At 46.4% G+C, this 13495-nt stretch overlaps 1 protein-coding gene across 1 annotated transcript in view; it reads right to left on the bottom strand.

Moving 5' to 3' along the window:
- Positions 1 to 13495, bottom strand: part of PPIL2 (peptidylprolyl isomerase like 2) — a 280729-nt gene that overhangs the window by 164795 nt on the left and 102439 nt on the right. The window contains exons 7-8 of the mRNA XM_069215327.1: positions 10636 to 10727; positions 7873 to 7962 (exon numbers count right to left, since the gene is read on the bottom strand). Of these exons, the coding sequence (XP_069071428.1) occupies positions 7873 to 7962; positions 10636 to 10727 (182 nt within the window). The remainder of the gene's footprint in view (positions 1 to 7872; positions 7963 to 10635; positions 10728 to 13495) is intronic.

Below are 13495 nucleotides of genomic sequence, written 5' to 3'. Positions count from 1 at the left end.
CACCCGACAACCTCTACCGCGACCCTTGCAGCTAGCAAGGCTTGTTTGCGGTATTTCTGCGTGGGAACACTTCTGCAATTTTCAGCACGCCGTGGGACATCTTCCATCCAAAGGAGAAGTTCCTAGTCCTCTTCGTTCTTGTAGAATTCCAAGCTTCTTCCATCCGGAGGCAGCTTCCTTGCACCTTCATCCGGGGTTTCCTGGGCTCCTGCCCCCCCTGGACACTGTCGCGACTACTGGACTTGGTCCCCTTGCTTTGCAGGTCCTCAGGTCCAGGAATCAGTTTTCAGTGCACTGCTGGTGTTTGTGGTTCTTGCAGAATCCCCCCGTCACAACTATTGTGCTCTTTTGGGGTAGTAGGTGTACTTTACTCCTACTTTTCAGGGTCTTGGGGTGGGGTATCTTGGACACCCTGACTGTTTTCTTACAGTCCCAGCGACCCTCTACAAGCTCCCATAGGTCTGGGGTCCATTCGTGATTCGCATTCCACTTTTGGAGTATATGGTTCTTTACATGTCTCCTAGTTCAGCCTAAGCTGCGCGGCTATAGCTACCTTCTATCAGCCTAAGCTGCTAGAAACACCTCTTCTACACTAATAAGGGATAACTGGACCTGGCACAAGGTGTAAGTACCTCTGGTACCCACTACAAGCCAGGCCAGCTTCCTACACGCCCTCTTAGGCCAGATCACTGACAGCGCACAGACACACTTGTCCAAATTCTAAATGCGTTTCCATCTAATATTCAGGGACAGTGACGTGTGCTTTCGATATAATAACCCAGCAGCAGCTCACTAATATCACTGCAAATAATGTCTGTGACACCCTCCCATTTCTCAACTTTTTTATGGATGTTGCATGAAACACACACAACACTGCTCAGCAAAATGTCTGTAATCGACTCTGGCACAGCAGCCACATTAAAATTAAATGAAAGAAAACAATACTTTAAACAATCTGCAGAACAGAGCTGGGTCTATCAGGGGGCCCCTGAAAGGTTGGGCCCTGGGCCCCAGCCCACTTGGCCCAGGCCTCAGAAGGTCTCTACATCAATAGAGAGTGGGTGCAAGCACAGCCCACGGCTCCCGGGCCCTGTCACAGCAGCAGAAGTAACCGTCCGCCGCTGCACATGCGCCACTCATAGGGTTAATGCCGCAGAGCAGAGAGGGGGTGTATCTCATTACACAATAAACTTCCGCTCTCCCAAGCCCTGGACGCGTACGCCGCCAGCTTGAAATAAATCGCCTTTTTTACGAGCGCTCGTAAAACTGAGACCGTTGATGGGGCTGGGATGTGGGCGCAGCGGAGCAGCTCCGGAGCCTGGTTTTAGGCCCATCTGCTTCTGCAGGGCGCTCTGCGGAACCGCTGCGGCAGGGGGGAACCCAGGCGGTGGCTGAGCTCAGGAACAAAGAGACAGAAGCAGGGGTGACATTTTAAAGGAACTGACGGGGGTGCAAGGAGAGGGAAGTGATCAAAGAGGTGGAAAGGCTGGGGGAGGGTGAGTCAACTTAGGAGTCAGAGCACAGTAGCTCATGCAGTGGATGTAGGAAAGTGCTCCTTTTTAACATGACAATTTTGACTGAAAGTGTAATGGGTTCCTTGTAACCAGGTCCCCAGTGCCAGATCTCTTTCCCTAAAACTGTACAACAGTTCTGCAATTGGCAATGCCTTTGGGCCCCTTGTAAGTCCCTAGTAAATGATTCCTCTGGTACCTAGGGCTTGCACACCTAAGACGGTCCTCATGGGGCGGCCGCATGTGTTGTGCCACACTCGAGGGACCCTCACCTAGCACATGCAGATTGCCATTGCAGGCTGCGTGTCTCGCTGCAGCTAAAAGTGAAAACACGACATGGCACACAGGCTGTGTGCCATGTCCCCTTACACTGCATTCATTATATGTAAGTCACCCCTACAGCAGGCCTTACAGCCCTAAGGCAGGGAGCATTATATTACATGTGAGAACATATCTGCATCAGAAGATACACCCCGGCTAGGTCTTTGTCGATTCTTCGACATAGTGATGAGCAGGGAAACTATTTTAAGTTCATGCGCTGGACACTGGTCACTATGAGCTCCCCAGTTACATGTTGGCTTCACTGAAAATAAGGATGTTTGGTATTACAAATCCCATATTAATAAGCAAGTGATGGATTTATTAATACATGCACCAGAAGGCACCTTAGAAGTGCCCCTCAAAACCTACTGACTACCAGTGTGCGGACTGTCTAGTTTTAGCCAGCCTGCCAACACCAGAAACAAGTCTGACTCCAAGGGTGAGAGCCTTTGCTCTTGCGTGTCAGAGACAAAGCCTGCTCGGGGAGAGGTGCTTGCACAACCCACCCAATAGGATGACCTATAAATCTGCATTATAAGGCAGGGGACTTAAAAGAAGCCTACCGCCCTTTGTATGCAGATCTGGCTTCACTCAAAGGAGAGTTGCTAACCCCACCCCCTGCCCCAGGGCCCATTTGGCAGCCCCACAGAAGGGACATTTAGTATTCAGGGAGGTGTGCCCACCCCTATGGTGTGCTGCCTGATGTGGACACCACTTTTAGAAATCTGCAATCCTGGTGTTGGCAGATTTAGGAACTCTGGGACAGGGTTCTGCCCACTTCCCACAGGAAGTGGTCATATTGGGGTTGTAGTGACTCCTGGGGTAAGTAGCTCATTAGCTACTACCCTATACTCCCTGGTACCTCCCTAAATGCAGTATTTAGGGGAGCCCCGGGCACCAAGAAAGCAGATTCGTGCTGACCTAAGAAGGAGGCCACTGAAGAGCCGTAAAAGCAATGGGAGAAGCATCTGACCTGGATCCAGCACTGCCGACCTATCTGCTGTTCCTGCCGAACTGCGCCAAAGTGGCCTCATCCCGCAGCTGTTGTGCATCCAAAGGAAGCAGCAGAGCTGGTTCCATGAATCTTGCAGACACCCCAAAACAAACTGTGAGGACTCCAGACCACTTTAAACCCGACACCTGAAAGCACCACAGCACCCCGTGCTAGAAGGGTTCCCCAGCCCTCCAGAGACGAAGCCCAGTTTGGACGTGCCCACTGTAAATCCCTAGACGTCACCTGCACGCATGTCTTTTTCTGTCCCTTAACCAAGCGTATGCGTAGTTTAGCACATGCGTGGTTAAGGCACAGAAAAAGCCATGTGTTGTTCCGGCAAGCGTGTGTGGGAAACGTCTGCATTGGTAAGGACGTTACCTGAGGATTTCTAAGGGTTTTGGTGGAGTCAGTGGTGACTAGGTAGTATCTGGGGTGAGTCCTGTTGCTTTATCACTGGTGACCCAAGGCCTGGGGTTCTAATGCACTCCAAACACACAAGCAAACACCAATTTATTTTAAAACGTGACTCTCTAGGAGCAACAAGAACGAGCTTGCTCCAGAAGGCAATAGAGGGTTTGTATCTCACATACTGGTGGAATCAAGCAATTGATTAAATTGAATTTTTAATCAGAGCTATATCGTTGAAAAGAAATAGTCTTCTATTTACATACGGGAATGTAGGGCAGTGGACATAACAAAAAAACACAATTGCAGCCTGTGGTGTACAGCACGCTGTGAGTGGTTCAGTATATGGAAGGTTAAGTACACATTTGCATCTAGCACTTAACAATGCATGTGTGCTTGAGTCCCATATTTTTCTTTCACTCTCTCTCTCTCTCTTGTCTCGACTTCAAGGGGATGTCACCCTATCTGCCACTGCTTTTGACACCATGTCTGCCAGGAGAAGGCCACGGCAAAACGATAGGGCCATTACCCTGAAACAGTGTACAGATGTGAAGATGACAGGTTGCGACTTCCACAAGAAAAGCAACGATTCAACTACCCAAATCTAGGACCACCCAAGACCTGCCCACCTCCCTCATTGACACTCACTTCCATGACCAGAGGAGAGCCGGCAACGTCCGCCACCTTGACTGCAGCATCCAGACTTCTGCATCGCCAGGCTGCAGACGCATGCCTGGGCCCTGCACATGACCACTCTAGTGACAGCGGTTAAGACTGAATACTGGGCCCTGGGACAATTTGCTCAGACTGACTTGCTATGGCACAGGTAACTTTGACTTTCTTGAAGCCATCATGGAACTCAAAATCACTTGTGGGCCCTAGCTTGGATGTCTCCTCACCTGAATGGGGAATAACCACGGTCTTTAGACAGGGAAGTGGGACTCGACAGCCGACCAGAGTAACGCTTGCGTACTTGCCTTATAAATATTGTGCATATTATTTGTTGTGCTGTATTATACTTTGTGTTTGTATATAAAAACTACCTTTTACATAAAAGCAAGTATTTGAATGGGCAAGGATTTATTGGGGTTGCTGGGTGTATTCTGAGTTGCGAGCCTGTGTTCACCCTGCACCCACCTTCTCCTCGAGAACACTTGGATTGCTCGACCTGCACTACCACTGACAGTCAAGTGCTGACGAGGTACCTGGCTCACTCTCTCAGAGATACGGTGACGAGACAAATAGCGTCTTAGTTAGACACCATCCTAGGGCCAAAGGTCTATTGAGAACCTCATCATATTGGATGAGAAAGACCTACCGATATCAGGTGGCATGCTTCATCATCGTGTTCCTCACCCCACTCTGGTAATATGATTCTGCCAGGATGGACTCAACCTCAGTCTGAGGGAGTTCTTCATAACGAAATGACCGGATAGACACAGGATCCAGATAAACTCTGAGAATATCGAGGTAAACCCAAAGGAATTCCCTTTATTCAGGTATGGTTAAAAATAAGGTTCAGACGACTACGGGTATAAATTTCTAATCTTTCTGAATCTGCCAACATATTTTTGCCAATATACATGAGTGCATAGACGATCAAGGGCATACATCTAGACTCAAAGGATCCCTGCTCCCGTCTAACTTATTATCACACATACATGGGACAAGAAATGTTCTACCTCCACAAATTTATTTATAGCGACAGGTGGCCTTGAAAGATTCACTGCGCAGTGTTCTGTCTATGATACCTTTGCTGGAAATGTACAAAGCAAAAGATGGCCCCTCCGAACTCTTTGGGCATTCAGCAATTTTGCTGGGATCCAAATCCAGCTTTGACAAAATTGAATCAACATTTTTTAAGAGAGCTTTGGTCTTGCCCAGTGCTTAATTTGAGCCAGTGGCGACCACAGGCGCTCATTTTTGGGGGCCAGCACTTATTTTTCTTTATTAAATATTTACAGAGAGCAAGAGAAAGAAAAACAAAACAGGAAGAAGAGAGGAAGGGAAAGAAGGGAAAACCATCACAAACGGGAGAAAGCAGGAACCTGCAAGAGTGAGAAAAAGTTGTAGGGAGTGTCTGGTAGTGGATTAAAGAGGTAAGAGGTGGATTCAAGACTAAGAAGCCTCGGTATTTGGTGAGCCAACATTTAATAGCACTGTCCATGGGCTTCTGAGCAGAGCTTCAGGCAACAGCACTCATTTTATTACAAATTAAACATTGGAAACTTACCAATGTAATTAAAGTTTTAAGGGTTGAGTTGTGGTTACAGACTCTCAATCTGAAGGACTGCATAGGTCTCTAGGAGGTGCATGCTGTCAAGAAAAGTGGAATTATGACTTAAAAATGTAATAAACCTTATCTTATTGAAAGAATAAATACCGGGTCACCGGGCCTCTGGGAGAACTTGCTCTAATTAATGCGCTAAGGCACAGAGTCACTTTGACTTTCTCAAAGCCATTGTGTAACGTCTAAGATTTGAACTCACTCGCGGGGCCAAGCTTGAATATCTCCTCACCTGAATGGGGAGTAACAATGGTCCTTAGACATGGAAGTGGGACTCAAGAGATAGCTCAAGTAACGCTTGCGTACTTGCATTGCGTAGACTGTTTATTATTTGTTCTGTGCTGTTTTATACTTTGTGTTTGAATATGATAAAATGACTTTTTTTTTATACATAAAAGCAAGAATTTGCTCTTAAATTTGAAAAATCTCTCAAAGAAACAGCACTCATATGATGAATTTCAGACCATTTACACTTTGCCACTAGAAAAATATATACACCACCTACAATAAAACACCAACTACCATGCATCTGTACAGACACCTGTTACAAATGATTTACACCACCTACAACAAAAAAAACACCATCATGCATTCATACAGCCACCTGTTACAAATGACTTACACCACCTACAACAAAACACCAACCATCATGCATCCGTACAGCCACCTGTTACAAATGATTTACACCACCTACAACAAAACACCAACCATCATGCATCCATTCATACAGTCACTCGTTACAAAATAATACACATCCCCTACGACAAAACACCAACCATCATGCATTCATACAGCCACCTGTAACAAATGGTATGCACCACCTACAATAAAATACCAACCATCATGCATCCATTCATACAGTCACTAGTTACAAAATAATACACATCACCTACGACAAAACACCAACCATCATGCATTCATACAGCCACCTGTAACAAATGGTATGCACCACCTACGATAAAATACCAACCATCATGCATCCATACAGTCACCAGTTACAAAATAATACACACCTACTACAATAAAACACCAACCATCACACATCCGTACAGTCATTAGTAACAAAATGATACATACCAACTACAACAAAACACTGACCATCACACATCCATCCGTACAGCCACCTGTTATAAATGATCTAAACTACCTACAACAAACATTGACTATTTTAGTTTTCAGTGCTAACAAATTAGACAGCTTAACACCCTTTCAGCTTTCGTTGTTTCTTGGAGTGTGTATTTTTTTCAATAAATATTGTTTACAGTTTTCAATCATAAACTTAGAAGAAATTGAAGTGTCAGTGGTTTAATAGTCTTATGAACGGTGTTTTCTGAAAATGTAAATGTTTTAAAGTTACAAATGTATGTGGAGTAATATTTGAGGATTTTTTTAAATAAAGAAACGTGTTCATTGTAGTACATGCACATACAATACAGTTTATGGGATGTTTACAGTAATTCAATTGTACTTTTTTTTTTTTTATTGCCGTTTTTTGTGAAATATCCATTAACTTTTTTTTGTTTTGTAAAAATTAGTCAGAAGTGCATGTCTGTGAAGCCAGGGAGTGTGCCAGGTGCGTGAACTGTGTGACTGTTGGATGTGCGCCTCATGTGGAGTAGGTACACTCAACATTTGTATGAAAAATATCATGGCTGGGTCTTAAGTACAGTCTATGTGTTTTTTTTCAAAGACAATCTAAGTTTGTCATTTTTTGAAGTGTTCTAATTTCCTTACTGTTCACAAATCTTTGAAGCATTTTGGAGAAAAAAACTTGTTTGCAAACTTCTGTAAATATATCTATAAACGTCCATGCGCACTAGACCCTTACTTTCCGCCTTATCTATTAAAAACTTCTTAACAGATTTTCACCAAACCAAGAAAAGGCACCAAAAGACCATTGTGCCATAAAAATGATGAAACCACTGATTTAGCACAGATAACGTTTCCTATGGGAAAATTCGATTTCTACTGATATATTGTGCTGAGATGAAAGGATTCTCTTCTGTGTTATTCAGCTGTTCCCTCACTTTGTCCCTACTAGGCTCCCAGTAAAATATGACATCTCTGATTCCTGCCTTAGGCTGGCCAGGACAAAATAAACAATTGGAAGGTCCTGGCCTGGCTCCTAGGCTCCGAACATAACTAATGTTGAGCCTTGGCACCATGAGGCAATACAACGTGGTGCCTATGTTGGAGACCCTCTCCCTCGCCACCCCTCCTCCCCACTGCACTTCAGTACTCAGTACCAAGCTCTACCAGGGCCCGTCAGGACCATTATCTACCCGAGGAGGTATGTAGTTGAAGGCCCAGCCCACAATGCTCTTTGTGGCCCTTGGAACGCCGCGCAGCCCTACCTGCAGCGTAATGATGTCCTGGCGGGTAAATGGCTCATCGGTCAGCAGGTCTTTGAAGCTTTTGGGTTTGATGTTCAGTTGCTCAATGGCCTGAAGAGGAAGGTGGGAGAGTTAGTGCATGAAATGTACAGGGATATCTCACAAGAGAGGACAGCTAGAAACACATCCAGGCACTAGTAATCACAGGACTTCTCTTCTATCTAATTTCAAGGCTGCAGCATACAAAAAATGGTGCTGTTCGGTGTATTCTGGGCCTCACCAAAATATCACACAAATTGTCTCATTTAAACTATCTTCGTTGGTTCCATTCAATAAAAGGTATCTTTTTAGGGTTCTACTCATAAAGCCATTTATCATCTGCCTTCTTGTGTTCCCTATATGTAAAATCATTTCAAGCCATATATTGCCACAAGCACTTTGAGATGATAACTGCCCAATTTACTTGTGATTCCAGGCTATGCTTTAGTCAGTCGTGGTGGTCACACTTCCTCTACGCTCACTGCAACAGCATGGAACTGTTAGCCTCACGAACGTAAAACCACAACCAGTCTCCTCAGTTTTCATAACGTTTTTTAAACACATCTCTTGCATTTCACCATGATTCCAGAAACCTATGAAGGATCTGATTAGAGCTCCCCAATGTCTTATAGGTAACCGTGCCATAAAATACAAACTAAAGTCAAACAAACTTCAGGGGATGTACTGCAGCGGGTCTGTACTCCTAAAACACAACTACTTTAGCAGTGGCATTCTTTGCAGGGGGGGCACTGCATGACCTCGGACTGGGGGTGAATGTTAGACATTGTTCAGCGTTCTGTCCATCATCTCCTCTTTTTGCATTTGTCGTCCTAATCATGCCAGGTATACCCAGACGTGGGTCCCGTGCTCACTGTGCCATTGGATTCAAGATAAGCCAGACTGATGAGGTGATACCCCGAAACTGGTCCCATGATGCTTGTTTCTAGTCCAGGGAGGATCTGGCCTGGCAGTTCGGGCTGGACTGTTCCCAGGGGCAGCAGGGCCAAGACTGATTTGCATATGGCTGGGTCCTAACTGGGGTGGCATTGTGGGCAAAAAAAGACAATAGACTTAGGCCCAGATTTCTGACTGGGGTGAATGTTTGACATTGTTCAGCATTCCGTCCATCATCTGCCCTTTTGGCCTCAGATCCATGGCACCACGATGGGTGTGGGCACCACGATTCGAGCAGGGGCAATGGGCTCCAGCAGTGTGAAGATCCCACTGCATCAGCTGCTTCATTTCTAGCTGCCAACTCACCCAGGTGATGTTTGTCTTGTAATACCCAGTGAGTGGGTAAGACTGCCCTTTTCCATGCTTGCATTAGAGCTTATCATGGGAAGCTTGCTGCAGCACTGGTGGCCAATGCTTCAGTTGTACCACTGATAGCCACGCACCAGCTCAACTTGTAAGCACGACTTGTAAGCACGCCTCAAGTGCATTAGTGTACTAAGACCTTGGCTTCGTTAGACGAGCACCCTGTAATGTCGTCTGGGTAGGCTGGAGATGGGAGAAGGATTCTGACATGTCTGCAACAAGGAGAAATCAACAAACGCATCACAAGAGCAGTGGCTGGTGCCCAGAGAAAGAGGCCCTCTTGTGCAGAACCCTGATGCAAAGATTAGTTAATGATTTTCAGGGCCCACCTCTGCTTCCTACATGCAGCACTATACTCACAGACTGTTAAGTCCACTGGATGAAACACATGGCATCACAGGAAAAGTCTAGAAAAAGGAATACACCAATGGAATCAAATCAATTGTTCACACACAACACACAATATCAACCACTCCGTACCTCCAATGATCAATCTATATAAAGGAATTAACAATAACAAATATAATTCAAATTTATTAATGAATCTAAACCCATAAAATCATAAGATAAAACCACCCATACAAACCCAAACCAATGATAAAACCCTCACATACAAATACCAGACATAAGGGAGACAAAACTAAAAGACATCCACTATAGTCTATTATATACACGCTGTCCCAATTCTGGTATATATGGGCCTATTGATTTCTGTCCACAGTCTCTATTCAATTTTAGGTCCGTTCCAATGGGTCCAGCAGTCCAATTATATGTGAGGGTTTTATCATTGGTTTGGGTTTGTATGGGCGGTTCTATCTTATGATTTTATGGGTTTAGATTCATTAATAAATTTGAATTATATATTTTTTTGTGAATTCCTTTATATAGATTGATCATTGGAGGTACGGAGTGGTTGATATTGTGTGTGAACAATTGATTTGATCCCATCGGTGTATTCCTTTTTCTTCACTGTACCACAGTGCCCTGTCCCCTTTGGGTGATAGGTGTGGAGGGCCGTCTCTCGTTTCTTCTGAAATCACAGGAAAAGTCTAACAGAGGCATGGCCAAAAGATCTTGTACAGACAATCCTAATAAAAGAAAAAGCTACAGGCCAAGTAAACAAATTACTTTCTACTGTGGGGTGAGGTCCACTTTAAGGTGAATCTCCAGACAGAAGAGATGTCTTTAAAACAGAAATGTATGGTTCTTAAGGGGCTGCATCAGGGAGTTTTGGAGGGATAGCTGCAGGCGGTTGTGAGGTCACCTCGGGAGGGGCGCGATGGGGGGAATCTGGCTATGGATCAATAAATAATAAAATGATGGCACCAGACAGAACATCTTTATGTGAGAGGGGCCTGCAGCCCAACCATGTTTTCATGGATATGTTCTTCTGGAAGCACCACAAAGAGGAAGGACTTGGTAGCTTACCTCATGGGCGTAGACATTGCCTGTGGTCCTCACGGCCACAATGTGGGAGTTGTTGGTGAAGATGGTGAACAGCACAGGACAGTGGTATTTACCTAGGAGGGAGATAAAGAGTGGGGTTGATTAAAAGCATGGCACACGTCACTACTCTCACATGTCACTTGACACTTATACCATCTCCTCGTTACTGTCAGTGCAGAAAGCGTCAAACTGACCACGTGAGGGTTCAGACCTCTACCCTGCATCCCCAGACACAACCACAGATCTGCCCGTCAGGTGCTGAGCAGTGGTCTGTAGCATGGGGAAGAGTATGAATCAAAAAAAATCAATCACTTCTTAGACCTGGTGTAGGAAGTTGGCTCTGTATGTGCTATTTCAAAGTAAGGAATAGCATGCACAGAGTCCAAGGGTTCCCCTTAGAGGTAAAATAGTGGTAAAAATAGATAATACTAATGCTCTATTTTGTGGTAGTGTGGTCGAGCAGTAGGCTTATCCAAGGAGTAGTGTTAAGCATTTGTTGTACATACACATAGACAATAAATGAGGTACACACACTCAGAGACAAATCCAGCCAATAGGTTTTGTATAGAAAAATATCTTTTCTTAGTTTATTTTAAGAACCACAGGTTCAAATTTAACATGTAATATCTTGTTTGAAAGGTATTGCAGGTAAGTACATTAGGAACGTTGAATCATTTCAATTGCATGTATACTTTTCAAGTTATTGACAAATAGCTACTTTAAAAGTGGACACTTAGTGCAATTTTCACAGTTCCTGGGGGAGGTAAGTTTTTGTTAGTTTTACCAGGTAAGTAAGACACTTACAGGGTTCAGTTCTTGGTCCAAGGTAGCCCACCGTTGGGGGTTCAGAGCAACCCCAAAGTCACCACACCAGCAGCTCAGGGCCGGTCAGGTGCAGAGTTCAAAGTGGTGCCCAAAACGCATAGGCTAGAATGGAGAGAAGGGGGTGCCCTGGTTCCGGTCTGCTTGCAGGTAAGTACCCGCGTCTTCGGAGGGCAGACCAGGGGGGTTTTGTAGGGCACCGGGGGGGACACAAGCCCACACAAAAATTTCACCCTCAGCGGCGCGGGGGCGGCCGGGTGCAGTGTAGAGACAAGCGTCGGGTTCGCAATGTTAGTCTATGAGAGATCTCGGGATCTCTTCAGCGCTGCAGGCAGGCAAGGGGGGGGTTCCTCGGGGAAACCTCCACTTGGGCAAGGGAGAGGGACTCCTGGGGGTCACTTCTCCAGTGAAAGTTCGGTCCTTCAGGTCCTGGGGGCTGCGGGTGCAGGGTCTCTCCCAGGCGTCGGGACTTAGGATTCAAAGAGTCGCGGTCAGGGGAAGCCTCGGGATTCCCTCTGCAGGCGGCGCTGTGGGAGCTCAGGGGGGACAGGTTTTGGTACTCACAGTCTTAGAGTAGTCCTGGGGTCCCTCCTGAGGTGTTGGATCTCCACCAGCCGAGTCGGGGTCGCCGGGTGCAGTGTTGCAAGTCTCACGCTTCTTGCGGGGAGCTTGCAGGGTTCTTTCAAAGCTGCTGGAAACAAAGTTGCAGCCTTTCTTGGAGCAGGTCCGCTGTCCTCGGGAGTTTCTTGTCTTTTCGAAGCAGGGGCAGTCCTCAGAGGATGTCGAGGTCGCTGGTCCCTTTGGAAGGCGTCGCTGGAGCAGGATCTTTGGAAGGCAGGAGACAGGCCGGTGAGTTTCTGGAGCCAAGGCAGTTGTCGTCTTCTGGTCTTCCTCTGCAGGGGTTTTCAGCTAGGCAGTCCTTCTTCTTGTAGTTGCAGGAATCTAATTTTCTAGGGTTCAGGGTAGCCCTTAAATACTAAATTTAAGGGCGTGTTTAGGTCTGGGGGGTTAGTAGCCAATGGCTACTAGCCCTGAGGGTGGGAACACCCTCTTTGTGCCTCCTCCCAAGGGGAGGGGGTCACAATCCTAACCCTATTGGGGGAATCCTCCATCTGCAAGATGGAGGATTTCTAAAAGTTAGAGTCACTTCAGCTCAGGACACCTTAGGGGCTGTCCTGACTGGCCAGTGACTCCTCCTTGTTGCTTTCTTTGTTCCCTCCAGCCTTGCCGCCAAAAGTGGGGGCCGTGGCCGGAGGGGGCGGGCAACTCCACTAAGCTGGAGTGCCCTGCTGGGCTGTGACAAAGGGGTGAGCCTTTGAGGCTCACCGCCAGGTGTTACAGCTCCTGCCTGGGGGAGGTGTTAGCATCTCCACCCAGTGCAGGCTTTGTTACTGGCCTCAGAGTGACAAAGGCACTCTCCCCATGGGGCCAGCAACATGTCTCTAGTGTGGCAGGCTGCTGGAACTAGTCAGCCTACACAGATAGTCGGTTAAGTTTCAGGGGGCACCTCTAAGGTGCCCTCTGGGGTGTATTTTGCAATAAAATTTACACTGGCATCAGTGTGCATTTATTGTGCTGAGAAGTTTGATACCAAACTTCCCAGTTTTCAGTGTAGCCATTATGGTTCTGTGGAGTTCGTGTTTGACAGACTCCCAGACCATATACTCTTATGGCTACCCTGCACTTACAATGTCTAAGGTTTTGTTTAGACACTGTAGGGGTACCATGCTCATGCACTGGTACCCTCACCTATGGTATAGTGCACCCTGCCTTAGGGCTGTAAGGCCTGCTAGAGGGGTGTCTTACCTATACTGCATAGGCAGTGAGAGGCTGGCATGGCACCCTGAGGGAAGTGCCATGTCGACTTACTCATTTTGTTCTCACTAGCACACACAGGCTTGTAAGCAGTGTGTCTGTGCTGAGTGAGGGGTCTCTAGGGTGGCATAAGACATGCTGCAGCCCTTAGAGACCTTTCTTGGCATCAGGGCCCTTGGTACTAGAAGTACCAGTTACAAGGGAC

Source organism: Pleurodeles waltl, chromosome 11, assembly GCF_031143425.1.
Source record: "Pleurodeles waltl isolate 20211129_DDA chromosome 11, aPleWal1.hap1.20221129, whole genome shotgun sequence".
Classification (NCBI taxonomy): Eukaryota; Metazoa; Chordata; class Amphibia; order Caudata; family Salamandridae; genus Pleurodeles; species Pleurodeles waltl.
Note: the sequence above shows the minus strand (reverse complement) of the source record. Positions and strands in the feature narration are given on the sequence as shown.